The 18,490-nt window shown below is 40.7% G+C and overlaps 1 protein-coding gene across 6 annotated transcripts in view; it reads left to right on the top strand.

The window, feature by feature from the left end:
- CTDSPL (CTD small phosphatase like) overlaps positions 1–18,253 on the top strand; it is an 82,250-nt gene extending 63,997 nt beyond the window's left edge. For 5 of the 6 annotated variants that reach the window (XM_041408692.1, XM_041408689.1, XM_041408691.1 and 2 more), the window contains 4 exons: positions 1,158–1,214; positions 9,593–9,685; positions 11,314–11,499; positions 13,771–18,253. In XM_041408692.1, the coding sequence (XP_041264626.1) occupies positions 1,158–1,214; positions 9,593–9,685; positions 11,314–11,499; positions 13,771–13,896 (462 nt within the window). In that variant the 3' untranslated portion in view covers positions 13,897–18,253. The other variant, XM_041408693.1, reaches the window with a different exon arrangement.
- Positions 18,254–18,490: the final 237 nt, after the last annotated feature.

Genomic DNA, 18,490 nt, shown 5'->3' with positions numbered 1-18,490 from the left:
GTCACTTTACCTCAGCTGCTTCTCTGCTTTCTTGGCACACCTTTGCCCCCCTGAATGAGTTTAAAGTCTGTTTCCAGTCCCACAGATATTCCAGGGACATCTTCTTGGTGGTTCCTGAGATCAGCCTGCTGGCTGATCCAGAAAAGCAGGTGGGACCATCTGTACAAATCTCACAGAGCTGAGTGAAGATGTTCTCCAGCCTTAGCTTGCTAATACCAGTTCCAGCCTGGGCAGTATCCATGAGAGATACTGGCTGGTAATCAGTCATGTTAAAACTGTCTTTGGCAGCTCTGTCTCAGCCATTTCCAGGCTGCACTTGATGGAATGAGCCCCAGGCATATTTACATGACTTTTTTAGAATGGACACAGTGCATGAGCTGTACCTAAGTGTGGTGTCCGCTTGAACCAGTAAACATTGGCAGCAGCCTGTTCCCAACTACCTCTGCTGTCTAGCCAAGATTAGATTATGAACTCCTGAACTATCTACAAGGCCACTTTGCTGCTTTCCAAGGCAATTGTACTTGACCAGCAGTTTTTCACAGTAAGTCTGGAGAATTAAGTTGTGTTCGACAGGCTGGAAAAACAGATTCAAGGACTTGGGCAGAGTGTGCCTGCTCTTCCTTTTGGAATTAAAATGCAATTTTACATGATTAGGTTGATTGAATTGGCATATTTAGAATCCTTTAACTGTACAACTTAAGTCTTGCTGCAGCTGCTGATTCAAATATGACCATTAGGTATTACTTTTACCACTGTCTTTATTTTTAATTTGGTCACCAGTTGCTACCCTCAATGTGTGCAATACACAGTTGATTTTCTTGATGGTCATTTATACATAAAGATTGGATGGAAGAGTTTATCCAAAGAGATTGTTTTCCTGATCAGCACACTCAGTGGTAGTGGGGGTTATTCAAGCAGTGAAGCATGCTAAGTTTTATGAAGCTTAAAAATGGGAGAGAAAAGGGAAGTGCAGCATCTGAAATTACAATTGTGAGATTCTGACTCGTGTAAGAGCACACACAGAGTGGATATGTGTAGTCAGTAATGATTATTAATTTGTTTCTCAGAAGTTGGTACTCTTCCCTTTTATGCCCCTGAAATTTTCCCTCTAACCGTTTTATTTTTAATGCTGATGATTTCCTTGTCATTCTTTCTAGCCAATTAGCAACGCTGATTTCATCGTTCCTGTTGAAATTGATGGAACCATACATCAGGTAAGGGCTGTTTTTTTCCTTCAGCATTGTGTCCTGAGTCCCAGAATGTTCTCTTCCTCCATTTGCTGCTTTATATCTAGTAATTTCTCTTGCAGAGCATGGAAGCTGTGTATTCTGGAATGCAGACAGGCATCCCTGTGTGCTCAGGTGGAGTCTCTCTCTCAGGACTTATACTTAGCTCTTTGTCAATTTTAAAACATTTTCAAACAGGAAATTATGTAAGGATGGAGTTTTAAACATTGCTGGGCCCACAAAAAGCTGCTTGAACACTGCATTTTTCATTCCCTCCAACACAAATAGGACATAGGTTGGCTTTAATATATGTTGGTAGCTCATATGCTAAAGGTCATTTGTATTTTATAAAAGTATAAAGGAAGAATAGACATTTATTCTGTTTTTGTGGCAATCTGTGTTCAGTTTCTGCCCCCTTTTACTCCTGTAAGTAATTCAAGTTCCTCTGATAAGAGTTATTATATACTTCAGCATATTTGAAAGGTCTGGACAAAATCATGAGGAGACTGATTTCTGTGTCTTGTTCTTTAAGAGCTTCACTTAAGGCTCTAAGAAATGGTTTTGAGTAAATGCAAAACGCCCATAATTTGAAAATCAGTCCCCTCCATGTATCTTGGATTGGTGTCTTTAATCAGTGATCATTTCTGAAGGGTTGAATAAAACAAATTACAGTGCTGTTACTTTCCCTCTTCAGGCAGACAGTGAAGTTCTTGCTGGAGATGAATTAAAGAGGTTAATGTCAAGCTGAGCCTTTCTGATACATGAACTCTGTAAATTGTTTGAAACATATTCTGTTGGGTGTTACAGTTAGCAAACCTTCCCTCTATCTGATTTAACAGAAATTTTAAGTACTTTAAGTTCTGAAATGTTGTTTATATGTTATCTTTATGGATTATTTCTACTTGGACAAAGAAGTTTGTATATTTTAAGAGGGTTTATATTTTACTTGTATATTATTTCTTGTACTAATTGGTGGGTCATAAAGATAGTTCATCATTTTGTCTGATTTCCTGTGATGGAAGCTCTCCATGTATTTGTCACTCTTAAAATGATTACTGAATATCAGTCAGTGGACTAAAACGTGCTTTAAAGCAATAGTTGTTTTGACAGTTCTTACATTGAGCCTGTTTTATATAGAAAAAAATCAATATCTGTGGTACTTCCACCTGTAATGTTCACCAGAGCTGGTGCTTAAAACATTTAAGTGATGTTTTGGAGATTTGTGATTTTTAATCCTGATTTGATTTGGGCTTTAGCTGTGTTTGGTGCTGTGGAACAGACAAATTCTCTCTCCTGAAACTTTACAGAATGCTTTTGGAAAGTGAATTTTTGAGTGGCTTAGAGTTGTGATCACTTAGCTTGTCAGGCTGCCATATTTACATTTGGAAACAAATCCCAATAAAAGGCTTGGGCTTTATAGTCAAACATTTCAAAAGCCTGTTGCTTTTCCATTCCCTGCTGCAAACTCTGAGATTCTTCACCAAAAATGATGCAGTTTGGCACTTGGAGATGACTCCATGTGGAGAAAAGAGAAAATAGCAACAAAAAAAAACCCCTGAAAACAAACAAAAACCCCACAGGTGGGTCCAAAGGGAGTGGATTTGTGCATCTCTTTCTCCCCTGACAGAGGTGGTCAGGTGAAATTGGTCCCTGAGCTTTGCTGGAAAAGTCCCTGCATGATTTTCAAGGAAATTGCTTCACTCTTGGAATTTCAAGTTCTTAACCTCTAAAATAAGTAAATACCTCAAGCATATTAGGATGGTAAAAATGAAGGTAATAGTAAGGAATTTGTGATTCTTGAAATAAAGGTCATTTGTGTGGCACACAGGATAGGCAAAGCCTGTGTGTGTAATACCTCTTGTGATGTTGCTGACATTCAGGAATCTTTCCTTTTTGTTTTGCACTGTGATAAAGGGCAAAAATGGGTATTCTGGCTGAGTGTGATGTGCATTAACACAGCCTGTAGAGCTCTGACAACCTGTTCCCACTTCAAACCTGTAATTCTGTAGTCACTTAAAGCATAAATGAACTGATCTGAGCAATTTCTGTCATTTAGCAGGATTTGTCATCTGTGTAATGCGTGTCCATTTTCTTAAGCAGTTTATAAACTCCAACATTAATCACTGACATTGAGAAGTATTTGCACCTGTGCAAAATATCCCAGGAGATGGGAAATATTGTGGAGCAACACTGTCCATAGTGCATATCCCTGTTTTACCAGTGGGCCTGGTACCTTATCAAGCAGGAGGTTGACAGATTTTTATTGTCCTTGACCTCTGCCTTAGGCAGAACCCCCGTGGAAAGGAAGTTTCCTTGCTGAGAAACACCATTTCAGAGGTGCCCATTTGTACAGAAACTTGGAATTGTAGGAGATTGTTCAGATCTCCTATATCAAAAAATACAAGTTGTGGCAAATGGAATTGCTGTACTCCTCAAAGAGTTTTGAGATTGACTTATCTACCAAGTTTTTTTATTGTAAATGCTGGTTGGATTGTTTTGGGGTTTTTTTTGCAGCTCAGCAGAGGTCTTTAAAAAATCATGTCTTTAGGGAGTTTGCTTTCCCTTATATAATTTATAATCCAAAGGTCAGAAATACTCTTGGGGTTTTTTTTATAGGGAGGACAATTCATCATCTTAAAGGGTTCTTGGGTAAACTAGCTTCCCTAGATTAAAAACCAGCTTTTCTTAACGTCCCTTCTCCCTTACCCATCTTTCTTTCTCCAGCCTAAATTACCTCATCTTTTGAAAAAATTTGTCATTTTATTTTAAGAAAGAAGTAAATCAAGTGTGAAGGAACCTCATTTCTTTCTGCTGTGGGTGTCTGGATGCCTGCAGAGCTGCCCATCCTGAGGCAGCTGAAGTTCCAGGGGAGAATCCCACATTTTCACAGAATGACCAGGTTGGAAGAGACCTTCAAAACCATCGAGTCCAACCCAGCCCCAACACCTCAGCTCAACCCTGGCCCCCAGTGCCACATCCAGGCTTTGTTAAACACACCCAGGGATGGTGACTGCACCGCCTCCCCGGGCAGCCATTCCACAACTTTATCACCCTTTCTGGGCAATATTTTTTCCTGCTATCCAGCCTGGATTTTCCTTGGTGCAGCTGGAGGCTGTGTGCTCTGGCTGTGTCAGTGCTGCTGGAGAAAGAGCCCAGCCCCAGCTGAGCACAGGCACCTTTCAGGAGCTGTGCAGAGTGAGGAGGGCCCCCCTGAGTCTCCTTTTCTCCAGGGGAGCACCCCCAGCTCCCTCAGGGGTTCCTCTCAGGGTTTGTGTTCCAGCCCCTCCCCAGCCTCGCTGTCCCCTCTGGCCGTGCTCAGTGTCCCAAGGTCCTTCCCAAACTGAGGGGCCAGAGCTGGGCACAGCACTCCAGGTGTGACCCCAGCAGAGCAGGGACAGGGGCAGAGTGACCTCCCTGCTCCTGCTGCCACCCCATTCCTGACCCAGGCCAGCAGCCATTGGCCTCCTTGGCCACCAGGGCACTCTGCTCTGTGCTGGGAGTGATGGCCTGGGTGCAGAAGGGGTTCTGGTACAAACTGACCCTTCTGGCCACTCCTCTCATTCCACTCTGGTTCTCTGGGTGAAAGGAGATCAGAGCAGGTCCTGCTCTCCCAAATGACAAGTGGGAAATCCAGTGGAATGTGTTGGAGCTGCGAGGAGGCTCGTTGGGGGTGGAGGTGGTGGCTGGAGGAAGATGTTCCACCTTGATTTAACTCTGCAGGAACACATCCTCTCCTTTGGACCCACTGACCAAGAGCAGTGTGACCACAGCCCCCAGTCCAGAAATACAGCTTTAATTCCCAATAATCCCCAAAGGGTGAAGGTTTTTAGGGAATGCTTGTCCTTCATCTTTCATCCAAATTGAATTCCAGTGGCTTTGTGCCTTGCTTTTGGTATTCAAGAGTAAAGAGTTTGGTTTGGTGTTACTTCGAATTTTATTTTTAAATACAATTTGTTTATTGAGTAAAGCTAATTCTTAAGTGTTTGTTTGGGGTGAGGGAAATTAATTCAATTAATTGCTTGTTTTTAATTGTTGAAAGCCGAATGAACATTTGGCATATATACTTTGAATATAATAAGCAAATTTTTTTCTTTCTATGGTGATGGGGGGAAAGGCTGTTTGAATAATAAATTTCCTTCCTGTAAAGCACAGAATTCATGGATTTTCTTGCAGAAGGCTGTGGCCTGGTTCAAGTAATCCAGGATAGGCTGTATCCATTCTAACTGGCCTATTCTTGGTTACTTGCACTGGGACACAGCCACAGCTGTGTGACCCAGGACCACGAGGGACACATGGGATTTTCTGCTCACTGCTCAGAAGAGACATGAAACAGGAGATTACAGGAGTTGGAGTTGTCATGGGCAGATTTTTTGGCCATTACTTGCAGATTTCCTCATTGTAAAGCTGGTTTTGAAAGGCAATTCTGTGTGTCCTGTTAAATTGGTTGAAAATGAGCTGGGTTTGTCTTTGGGTTTCACAAATACTGAGTCTCAGTAGGCTGAAGCTGCTTTGAGGTATAGAAAATTCATGTGGAAGTATGAAATGCTTGAAAACAATTAAAGATAATTGCTTGATAATTGCCATTAGCAGCTGTAAGAATCCTGTGGAAACATGCCTAGTGCTTGATTTGTACTTAAAATATTGAGTAGGGTTCATTTTAAATAATTAAAAAAATACTATATTCTTCTAAATTCTTGCTGTGATAGGGAGAAAAATTGAGTAATATACAAAAAAAAAAAAAAAAAAAAAGGATTTTTTTTTTAATGCCCTGAAGACAGTATATAAATCTCAGAAAAATGCCAGGAGCCAGTTAGTCTAGAGATTTCAACTGAAGACATCAGGCAGTGGAGGAAAAAGCCAAGCCACAAATAACCATGCAGCATTGAGATTCAAGTCCAGCCACTAACAAAGTAAAGGGGGAAAAAATTCCAAATGAGAAGGAAGAGGAGAAAAGAGCTGCACTGTCAGCTGAAGAAAGCTTTCTATGTGGAGTAAACCAAAGAGATGTTGTAGCCCAGGATACCAGTACATTTTGGAGTTGCTTCCAGGCTCTAAGTAGGACTTCTCAAAGAAATCTTCAACTCTGGAGAATAACTATCCAGAGTGTTAAGATACGTTCTGCCAAAAAAAAAAAAAGAAAAAAGAAAGGCTGAAGGAACTGGGGCTTTTTACAGAGGGAAATAATTAAGGGAAAAATTTGGTGAGACTTCATCTTAAGAGATGACATTTATTATTAATTAGCCGTTTAACATGAGAAGCAAATCTGTTGGCCAGATCCCAGTAGGGAAAGATTTAAGGCAAAGCAGCAGGAGAAACTGAAGTAGAGAAGGCTGTGAGTGCCCTGTGGTGGATCAGGAGCCCTGAACTGCAGAAGGGAGACCATCCAGCTAAAATTGCTGTGTATTCACAGCTAATCCTGAATTAGGGGCAGAATTAGGAGCTCTAAAAACAGCCAGAGGAGATTTTATTGCCAAGGCTAGCCAGTGCAGCCCAGGCTGTGGCTCTGGGGCTGCAGCTCTGGGGTTGATTTACTGAGTGCTCCTGATGGAGGAGGTGGCTTGTGTTGCAAGCAGCAAAGTTCAGATCCTTGGCAGGGAGTTTGTGATTACATTCCAAGTGGAAATACTTCACTGACAGGGGTAGAGATAGGGATGGAGAGCAAAGAGGAGACTTCTTCTGCTGAGGCTGGAAGCACTGAGCTTTAAAAGGGAAATTAATATTAAATTCCAGCACTAACTCTCCAAGAATGATGTTAAGACTCTGGGGTGCCCCTTTTGTGCCCTCAAAAATAAGTTTAGGAATAAAATTAAGGCTAAAGAATCAAGAATTTCCCAAAAAAAAAAAAAAAAAAAGAAAAGGGTAAAGGAATTGGGGCTTTTTACAGAGGGAAATAATTAAGGGAAAAATTTGGTGAGACTTCATCTTAAGAGATGACATTTATTATTAATTAGCCGTTTAACATGAGAAGCAAATCTGTTGGCCAGATCCCAGTAGGGAAAGATTTAAGGCAAAGCAGCAGGAGAAACTGAAGTAGAGAAGGCTGTGAGTGCCCTGTGGTGGATCAGGAGCCCTGAACTGCAGAAGGGAGACCATCCAGCTAAAATTGCTGTGTATTCACAGCTAATCCTGAATTAGGGGCAGAATTAGGAGCTCTAAAAACAGCCAGAGGAGATTTTATTGCCAAGGCTAGCCAGTGCAGCCCAGGCTGTGGCTCTGGGGCTGCAGCTCTGGGGTTGATTTACTGAGTGCTCCTGATGGAGGAGGTGGCTTGTGTTGCAAGCAGCAAAGTTCAGATCCTTGGCAGGGAGTTTGTGATTACATTCCAAGTGGAAATACTTCACTGACAGGGGTAGAGATAGGGATGGAGAGCAAAGAGGAGACTTCTTCTGCTGAGGCTGGAAGCACTGAGCTTTAAAAGGGAAATTAATATTAAATTCCAGCACTAACTCTCCAAGAATGATGTTAAGACTCTGGGGTGCCCCTTTTGTGCCCTCAAAAATAAGTTTAGGAATAAAATTAAGGCTAAAGAATCAAGAACTGAATAATTAACTTGGATCCTGATGTCTTTCGTCTCACATCTGGGAAGTTGGAAACTCTCAGGAAACTCTCAGAGGGACTGCAGCTGTCTTTCTGTCTTTTAAAAAAATTAAAAGGTAGAATCTGGAGAGGAAATACTACAGCACTACTTTGTGTAGAAAGAATTAAATGAAAAATTAATTGTGTTGTTATAGGAGAGGAAATTACTTGGTTTATGCCTGGTGAAATACAGGAAACATTGTTGTAATTATCTGGGAAGAGAGTGGTGGTGAAGTACATCTGTTAACTGTCTTAAATCCATAAAATGTCACCATTATTTGATGTGTTAGGTGCTGCTGTGGTTGTTAAAAAAATCTGGGTTATAAATTGTTATCTGTATCAAAGTTTGAATGTAATGTTTATGGGGTCAGAAATAGTTTAGATAAATTTCATAGAAATAACTTAAAAGAGATAAAGACTTCATGGTATGATCTGTATGCTGCATAAAGGGGAAAATTAACATTTCTGCTTTAGTCATTAAGGTACAACTCCATCATATGTGTTTTTAAAAAAGCTTTACTTTCAAATTTAGGTCTTCAATTTCAATTACACAGTTTCTTTTTTCTTCTTTTGCTGAAGGCTTTAATTGTTACACTTGAGTTCAAGCTGCTGTTTCCATATTTTTCTCCTTCAGGCTTTTTCTCTGAGTACCTTGATTTTTTTTTTTTTTACCTCTTATTAATAGAAATCTAGTAAAATACATTCAATTAATCTAGTTTTACATATCAAAGAATTACATTCCTGAAATAGCATCAGTCTTGCAATTCTTCCTGAACTCAGCTCTATGCCAGACTTCTCCACTTGAAATTTCCATTATTAGGGATTATTTGCCAAACAAAAGAAGATAAAATGCTGCCAATATTTTCTCTCAAACTTTTAATCTCACTGCAAACAAGACAGATAAATATTTTTCAAGCAGACTCCCCTCTTCAGCTTCCCAATATATTGTGAGCTGTTTCCAAGCTTTCTGAGCAGCACTTCCCTTGTTTTGGTATTTTCTGTGAGCACAAAATCATCTTGTGTGCTCTGCAAGGAGAAGCAGGGAGGTTTTAATAATCTGCTAATCAGGTTGTTGACAGCAGGCAGCCAAGGCCGTGCTAAAGGCAGCAGAGCACTGCTGAAGGCAGGATGCTGAAGAGGAGAGAAATCCTGGGAATTTGCCATCTTTTGGCAAGGTCCTCTTTAGAAGATGCTGTAGACTCTGTCACATTTCAAACCCAGCATTTTTAGATGTTCTGCGTGGTGCTGGGAAGACTTTTGGTGAAAAAAGTTCCCTGTAGAGCTGGAGGGCTTGATCACTCTCCATAGGGAGCTGTGGTACTTAGCACCTGGAATTTCAGAAATGACACAGCCAGCCACAGAAGGAAAACAGGTCCCTCTTGAGCAATTCCTGCTGTCAGAGAGGCTTCATCAGATTTATTCCTTCTGTGGAGCTCCTCAGCTTCCCAGCACCAGAATGGGTTTGGTGGAGAGATCTGAATCCTCACTTCCTGAGAAGCCCTCCTGTCTCCCTTTGCCTTTAATGAGATTTTTTTGAGGAGCACACTCCTGATGATGCTCAGTGTTTGCAGTTCCATAACCAGCAGGGGCTTGGCAGCCCGTGTGTGCCAATCTCTCATTATTGGATCTCTACTTTCATCTTGCATACTTTCCCCAGCATTTCATTTGAACTGCTTCCCTGTTAACTTTTGTTTCAAGTGCTGGCATTGCAGGAGTGGTTTTGGTTTTTTTTTTTGGTTTTTTTTCCTTTCCTTGAGCACCATCTGACCTAAATGCTGTTATCATTCCAGGTTTATGTATTGAAACGACCACATGTGGATGAGTTTCTTCAGAGGATGGGAGAGCTCTTTGAATGTGTACTCTTCACAGCCAGTCTAGCCAAGGTTTGTTCCTCCTTTCATCTCTTTAACCCTTATGGTGCTGGTCAGTGGACTTTTGGTTGGGTTTTCTATGGATAATTATTTCCACAGTTGGTACTATCTTAATTTTTCCCCTTCTTTTCTGCTTCTTTGTCTGACAGTGTGTACTTTGTCTGCTAGTGTGTGGGTAAGTGTTTCCATGGTAACACCATCACATATGGGCTTGTCTCATAATGTAGCCTCCATGCATTGCTCATGATGCCAATATGAAAGGCTCACAAGTTACCATGGTTATAGTGAGAAATTAGAACAAATAGCGTGCCAGTGAAGCAGCACATGAAAGCTGGGCATGAAATAAAACACCGAATTAAACCCTGTCTACACCATCAACCAGTGACTCAGAAACTCCCTGAAAATTGGGAGCAAGAAGCTTCTTGCTCTCTTGAGGTGCAATTTCAACCTGGGGTTAAAAAATGAGGCCTTTTTGCAAAGCTTGAAACGTCCCCAGGAATATTTTGTGCCCTCTGGTCCTGCAGTAGCAGTAGTGGCTCGTAGGTAGTTTTTGTGGTAGATGTTACAGTAGTAGAGTGATCTGGAATTCTTCACTTCCTTCAGTGTATTGTATTTGTGGTGTCTTGTTTGTAAAATGATACTGGTTATTTCTAAGTAGTGCTCTAGCATGGCAAGCTTTTGCTCCAGCCTGGTGTAGAGATGGTGGCAGGGGACAGGGCCCTGATCTTCTATAAAGCCTTTTTCCCTACATTCTCTTTACCACATACTGTTCAGTCATGTTGAAAAAATCCTAAATACTGCCCCAATTTCATACTGAAATTATGTGCCTTATTTCATAATCAAAAGGTGATTGATTTCAACATAAAGTTTTTTTCTTGGTTTAAAATATAGGAAAATGGTAACTCCTGTTGTGCAATAATAAGATGTAACTATCATTTTCAACTATGTGGTTATTCATGTTCAAGTTTATTTGGCTGCTTCTTCTTGGCCAGTTTAGATAAATGGTTGGATTCTAAGCTGTGCTTCACTTAAAATATCATCTTATGTATAAAATGAGAATTTCCCTGGTATTGTACATGAGCATTTTTATTAATAACATCTTTGGCTGATCTTTTTTGGCCCAATTATGCAATTTGATAATCTTAAGAGTCTTGCTGACCCATTTGCTCCAAGGGCATCATTTGGCTGAGCCACATCAGGCTCAGATTTGTTCCATGCAGTTTATCTTCAGAGGCACATGGAAACAAATCAGCTGGGGAAAAGTTTCATATTGATTTTCTAGTAGCATTGGCTGGTTTTATGGTAATGATAGGTGAGATACCTGGATCCATCAACCTCTAGAAAACTCTCAGGTTAACTCTAAGTTGGCCCTGAGAATAAAACCTGATTAATAAATCACAGAAAACATTTAGAGTGCAAGTTAGCCTTCTCTAGAAAGATAATTGTCCTACTTTTGCTTTATCTCTTTATTAATCACTTCAGGTTTGCAGGCAGTTGAGTTAATTAACAAGGAGCGGGGAACAAAATGGAGAAAAAGGGCATTTTATCTGAAATTATTTCGTGTCCCTTCTTTGTCTGGCTTTATGAATCAGCCTTATGTGCTTGTTGCTAACTTGATGTTTCTGACTTGTATTTTTAAGTATGCAGACCCAGTAGCTGACTTACTGGATCGCTGGGGTGTGTTCAGGGCAAGGCTCTTTAGAGAATCCTGTGTTTTCCACCGAGGGAATTATGTGAAGGACCTGAGTCGACTGGGCCGTGAGCTGAGTAAAGTTATTATAGTAGATAATTCTCCTGCATCTTACATCTTCCATCCTGAAAATGCAGTAAGTATTCAGAATACTCCAGCCTAACTTCATCTCTCTGGCCCTTGCCCACGTTTTGTGATTCAGAAAATAGACTTTTCAGAGCACTGGCTTGTGTCAGGTTCTGTGTTTTCTTAGGCTGCAGCGGGTTCTGGGGTTCGCTGCCAAGTGGTGAAGGACATGGGCAAAGTGATCTTGACAGAGTGTCACAGCCATGACTGCTCGTGTGCACTGAGCTTTGGCTGCTGGCTTGAGGTCCAGCAGTTCTCAGAAATACCAAGTGGTGTGGAACCTGAAAAACCAACCTAGCTCTAAGAAACAAAGCTGCCCTGCAGCACAGATTTTGTTCTTTGGAGTAATGACTGCAGAAAGAATGTTTTGCTTGTATTGTATTTTCAGGCACCCCTGACGAAGGCAGGAATGATGAATCTGACTCCATGTTCTCAGAAGGCTAATTTATTACTTTATAATACTATATCATATTAAAGAATACTATACTATACTAAAGAATACAGAAAGGATACTTACTGAATGCTAAAAAGATAATAATGAAAACTCATGACTCTCTCCAGAGTCTCGACACAGCTTGGCACTGTTTGGCCAGAGAGTGAAAACAACTCATACTGGAATCCAGTGAAACAATCACCTGTGGGTAAACAATCTCCAAACACATTCCAAAGCAGCAAAACACAGGAGAAGCAAATGAGATAAGAATTGTTTTCCTTTTCTCTGAGGCTTCTCAGCTTCCCAAGAGAAAAATCCTGGGCAAAGGGATTTTTTCAGAGAATGTGAATGCCACATGCTTGAACTTCTTTTTAGGTACTCCAATCTTTTTTCGTTGTGTGAATAATATTTTATTAGGCAAGATAATTAATGATTTACTGGTTGCTACTGAGATCTGCATTTGTGGGTAAGGGAAACAAAAGAAAAAACCAAGATCCTGTTGTGCTGCTATGTTCCTCTCTCAATTATTTTTGTCATACCTCCATAATTAGAACTGTTAGTCAACAAGTTAATCAAGGTTTAGGAATAAGGATGAAGGGCAGGCAGCAGTTCTGTAGGGGAGAACAATGAGGAGTAGTGTGCATTTTCACTGTGTGTTTGTACTGGCTCCAGGAGCTCTGATGGAGAAGTCTGGGGTGCTCCATCCAGCACAGCTGCTCACATCTGCTTTAGCTGCCAGGGGAGAAGCTGGAACTCTTAGATCTGCTGACTTTTAGACAACCAGGCTGTGCACTGTTTGCTTTGATGTTTTTAGGCTGCCTTCTTTGTGAACTGTTCAAAATCAGTGTAGGAAATCTTTTATTAAGAGCACTGCTTTGCACAGTCCTGCCTCTCCAGAATAGCTTTTTTTCTTTCTTTCTTTTAGTAACATGAGCTATTTATCTTCCAGCAGTCAGCTTTCAAGTTCAGATCCTAATATTGTGATGCCCTAAGTGATGGGGTGAAAACATTTTCCTGGTTGGTGCCACACATGGTTTAAAGCTGCCATTTATAGTAACCAGGACCTGTAGCTCTAATTTATATTCATGGTTAAAATTAAAAACCTGATCCAAGATAATAATTTGGTATCTCAGAAATCAGTGCCAAGGAAATAATGAGCTGTAGAAATTTGGGAGATGAAATTGAGGGCCTTGTCAGAGTGGTTTAATCATGGATAGAAAAGTGCTGCTGGCTGACTGATACTGGAGTCTCTGCAGAAACCAGAGCTTGTAATAAGATCCAAGATAGTCTTGGAAAGACCTCAGTGTGCTGAAGATACACAGAACACCTTCCCCAAATCCAGCCTGCATGTTTAAGAAGGATTATTATCCGTGTTGTTTTCTGAACCCACTCACTAGATCTAACATTTTTACTGAACAATGTTCTGCCCTTGCAGTTAAACATTTCCTCCAAACCCCATGCTGGAAGGGGATGGTGCTGCCTGCCTGTGCCTGGTGACTCACTCTGATCATTCTTAGAGGGGGAAAAAAAAAATTCCTGTAAATAAAGTGTCATTGCAGCTTCATAACCTGTGTGTGCCTTCCAGTCTGTTCTGGATGCCAAGGAGGCAGAGCGAGGAGAGCTGCCCAGGGTGGGGTCATGTGGGTCACCTGGACATGCAGGTGAAGCTCAGCTGTCCTGGTTGGGCTTGGGGTTGACCCTGCTGCTCCACCTGAATGCCAATGAGTAGCTAATTGCCATGATTATTCTAGCATGATGATGATGGTTACAGAACACCTACACAGACAGAACTCACGTGTCTTTCACATCATGAAACCCTCTCAGTGTTTATTGGTTGCTTTGTTTCAGGTGCCTGTGCAGTCCTGGTTTGATGACATGACAGACACAGAGCTGCTAGATCTTATTCCTTTCTTTGAAGGACTAAGCAAAGAGGAAGAAGTTTACAGTATGCTTCATAAACTCTGCAACAGGTAGCCCTTAACTCTGACTGAGTCCTGCTCCTAGATTGCAGTTGCTAGAGGCTGTCTCCATCTCTTTCAGCTCTTTCAAATGTAAGCTTGGGGAGGTCACCCCAGTCAGAAGTGCTACTCTTGATCTTCCTGTTACATTGGACACGAAGGACAATCATGAGTGATGCTATTAAGCCTTCAGAAGCCTGACTCCTAAGGTCATGTGTTCAGACTACTTTTTTAAAGGAAAAAAAAAAAAGCTATTTTGAATGGGACTCTTTTAATTAATTTCATAAATGGACATCTTTTACTGGATCAGCTTTTCTTAAAACATGCCAAAAAAAAAAAAGAAGCTTGTATTTCAGCAGTTGAATTTCTCTCCCTTTCTTCCCCTCCCACTATGCAGACAATTTTACCCCCCTGCTTAGAGCAGTTGACCTGACTCTGAATTTTTTCTTACAGAATGAAGTGCCTTTTTGAATGTTATTTTAAGATAAAAATTCATTTTTGTATAAGACGTATTTCCAGACATCTTTTAGTCTTGTATTGTCTAAATGCTTTAAAAGGAAAAAGGAAAAAAAAAATTTATAGAGCACTGTAATATATAACAAAGGAAAAAGTTGAAACCAAGATGCTGGGTTCCTGTCTCCACGATGACAATGAGTTGTGTTACACTTTGTCATGCTCAGAAGGTTCAGGCGGTCGTGGGAGGGGTGAACTGGGGTCATTAACATGGTTGTTTCACTGATGAGGATTTTGGGCACAGTTTTAAAACATATCTGCAGTTGTTTGAGTATTTAGGGAGTGATGGAGTTGAGGAAACGAGGTGGCTGATAGACCTAAAGCACCTTTAATTCCAGACAGATGAAGTTCTGCTGTCTCTGCTTACGCACAACTGCCATGCCTCTTCTTTTTTGGAAAACCATTATCTTGGAGAACAGCAAGGAGATCTATTTATTAGCTTAAGATTCTTTTCTCAAAACAACCCATCTGGGGAAGCTGGATCTACATTGAGCTGTTTGGAGTACTTTTTTCTTTTCATTGCTGCTACTGTATACTCACCAAATGGAGTTGACCATCGGCTGTTATACTGTTTTTGCCACTGTGCCTGTGCTATGAGACATTTTCTGTAAGCTGCAAACTTGGGCAATAAATAAAATGCAGGCTTCATAACCCACCCCCATGGATTAATCCATTGGTATCTCATATACCAGTTAAAGGTGACCTGTAAAGGATTTTTTTTTTCAATTTTTTCAATTAAGATGAAGCCCTCTCCTTTCTTTGATACATGAAAACGCAGGAAGTTTGCTGCCCACACCTTTGATTTGTATTTCTTTTTCCCCAAGGTGTAAGGTGCAGATTATGAGCTGTATCAAGTCTTGCTGGAAGGGCAGAAGTTACTAGCCTAGACTAAAATTGGTCCTCTGGCTTTGGAGTTGGGTTACACTCATCTCTGAATCTGAGAGACTGCTTAACATCTTCTGCAGTGCCATAGGTATTTCAGATGAATGATTTTTAAACATTTTATGCCTTTGAAGAACAAGGCACACCTTTTTTTCCCTCCCCCTTTCCAGTGTCACCTTTCAGTTATTGTCCACAGCAGAAATCTGCAAACATAAAAAGTGCAGCTGCCTTTGGCTGTCATCAGAGAAGACTAAATGGATTATTTGGTGCTTCTAATTAGCCTCGTGCTAAACTCTGAATTGTAGACCCCCTTTGCCTTTTCTCTTTTCCTCAAAAAGTCCCGGTGGCTTGGGAAAAAAACAAATTCCTTTGCGATGGACCTGGGGCTTGTGATCCTTGTCTCAAAAACGTTGGTGAAGCAGCTTAACAAATCCACCTGAGAGGGGCAGGCCAGTCTGCACAGGCAGCGAGTGGGAGGTGGTGGGTGCAGCACCAAACTGAGCCCCCCTTGCAGTGCAGCTGTGCTCCAGCTGTGCTCCAGCTGTGGCTGGGCCCAGGGGTGCTGGAGGCAGTCCCATCACACCCATGAGTCTGTAAGGCATCACACTTTTGTTTCTGTACCAGCTGGCATCACCTTAGTACTGTATAAATCTGTGCCACAACAAAAAGACAAAGTGTCGAGCTTAAAAATGAAAAATCTAAAAAAAAAAAAAAAACCTACTCTGTTTAAAATATAACAAAAAATTTAAACAAGGAGAAGGACGTATGGATTCTGGTTAGTCCATTAACGTTTACTTTCAGTTTAAGATGGTTTAATTTTGTATTTGACTCCAGAGTAATGAAACTGTAAGCTGCCAAAAAAAAAAAAAAGTTGTTCTCTGAGCAGTATTTTCAACTGTGCCTGTGGCTCCTGGGCCCCAGTGCAGTTTGCAGGGAAGTATTCAGGTTGTAGTTAGTCGTGCAGGTATGAGAGGAATGGCTGAAGAAATGCAAAGACTTTTTCTCGTTAGCATTAGACCAAACAATCAGACAAGGAGTAAATAACCCACGAGACAGGGCCGTGTGACAGTTGTGACCTGTTGGACGTGAGACAAACCGTGTCACCCGTTTGCATCTCTGGAAACAGTGATTTCATGAACCAGTTGCCTTAAGTCTGTGAATGAATGTTGATTATATTATTAAAGTGTCTTGTATTGTTTTCAAATCCACATAGAATGGGCAACTGAACTTCTGCACCAGCCTCTGGAGGAACGGTTCTGATGATGTTCTGTACAACCATACTTGTGCTGTGGAATTTTGGCTCTTAAAACCCCACCAAATTTTGAAAAACCCAACTTACTGTAACTTAGTACAGCATTAAAATGACACTTGGTGACAATACAAAGACAAAAAACGTAGCACAGCTTTGATCTCTGTTAGTATTAAGAGTATTTTCTATAAGTTCTGGTCAGTTCTATTTTTCTTAACCCACCCAACTCATATGGGAATAAAACTCAGAGTGCTCTGCAATCAGGTTTGGACTCCCCTGAGTATTCAGATTTGGCCAACAACTGTCACAGTTGTTTATTTTGACACTATCATCATACTTGAAATTTCAAGTGTTGAGTTTGTGTGGATATACATACACTATATACTTAGAGTTTCTAGATTCTAAAAAAGCAATAGAGTTCTGTCCATAAAGTCAGAGAACGAGTGGAATGTTTGTAAAATTTGCAATACGGGTATTTGATTGTATTTTCAATACAAGATTTTAAAAAAAAAATCAAATAGGAAAAAAAAAAAAACCTTGTTTCCTAAATCTCTTGCATATTTTGAAGTTCATTTACTGCATGCAGGTTACCAGGGCTGTTATAAACCCTGGATTTCAGTTCTATTTCTGAATATTATAGAAATATTAAAAAGTCTTTCCCAGTTGATCATTCTAAAGACAATGCTGCCTGGCCTGAAGTTCTGTTGTCCTTTTTATGTTGGGTTAAAAAAACGGTTTTTTGCCTGTATGGGTATTTTTAAATTAAGCTGTAAGGCAGAATGCCTTAGACCCTTGAAACCCAGTGGAAGTATTAACAAAGAAATTGCCATTTGTAACCTTAGGGCTGTGCACAGAATCCTTGTTCACACCACGAGGCGTGGCAGGCTGGGCATGGGGAGATGGTGGCAAATGTACAATATTGCTCTGTTCATTTAGGTAGCTTTGGAAGAATAATTTGTCTCTTTGTTTCGCCCTTTTGATCTTTATTAAAACAGCAAAAGTTATGCGTGGAAGAAACTCAACACCTGGAGGCGTTTTTGGTTGTCGGTGTACGCAATCACTTTTCTTACAGCATGATTTTGATTAGACTGGTTGGGGACAATAAAGTATCTAAATGACACTGGTGTGTGCTGATGTTGCAGCTTTTGAAATTTCAATGTTAAAAAAAAAAGAAAAAAAAAAACCAAGAAAAAGAATCTGTAGCTGTGTGACTTCCGAAGGCGTAACCCTCTGTTGGACAGATTGTTTTTAACCTAATAAACCACAGTTCCGCACAGCCCTATTTGTAAAAGAAAAACAAGTTTGTGCCTCTGATTCCAAGGTGCTGTGATGTTTTTTGCCTTTGTGGGGCGAGGAGGGGCAGGTGAGACTGGCGTGGGGCAATTGCTTCAAAATCTCTGGGCTAACTATGCAAAACCAGCTGTCAGTTTTCTGTTTCACATGATGTTGTAAAATCCCAGCTGACTCTCTCTTATTTCTTGTTAAAGATCTATTGGGAGCTCCTCAACAGAGGAGTAAGCAATGGAAATGTTTCTTTCTTTCTTTCTTTTTTTCCTTTTTTTTTTTTTTTTCCTTATGATGGAGCTGTTTACACTTTGATGCAATGAACAATCCAGCAATACTTGAGAAACACTACAGATACCATATGAGTGTTTGCAGGAGAGAGAAGTATTGTCAATCAGGTATTGAATGGTTTCTTTACTGTCACAAATAAAAAATTTTAACAATATAGTTACTTGTGCATGTAATACTTCTCTGGGAAAAAAAAAGCATTTCTGCACTTCTCTTTCAGTAACAGGCACTGATTCAGCAGGGACTTCACTGCTGCTAATGCACATCCATGTTAGAGGGTAAAATCACCCATCCCTGTCCCACCCTCCTCCCTCTCTCCTCTCAGTCACGTGCAGGACTCCTCAGTGGCTGCCCTGGCACCTGCTTGTGCAGACAGAGCTGGTGAACTACTGAT

This window comes from Onychostruthus taczanowskii, unplaced genomic scaffold (genome assembly GCF_017590055.1).
Source record: "Onychostruthus taczanowskii isolate IOZ18803 unplaced genomic scaffold, ASM1759005v1 scaffold3, whole genome shotgun sequence".
Classification (NCBI taxonomy): Eukaryota; Metazoa; Chordata; class Aves; order Passeriformes; family Passeridae; genus Onychostruthus; species Onychostruthus taczanowskii.
Note: the sequence above shows the minus strand (reverse complement) of the source record. Positions and strands in the feature narration are given on the sequence as shown.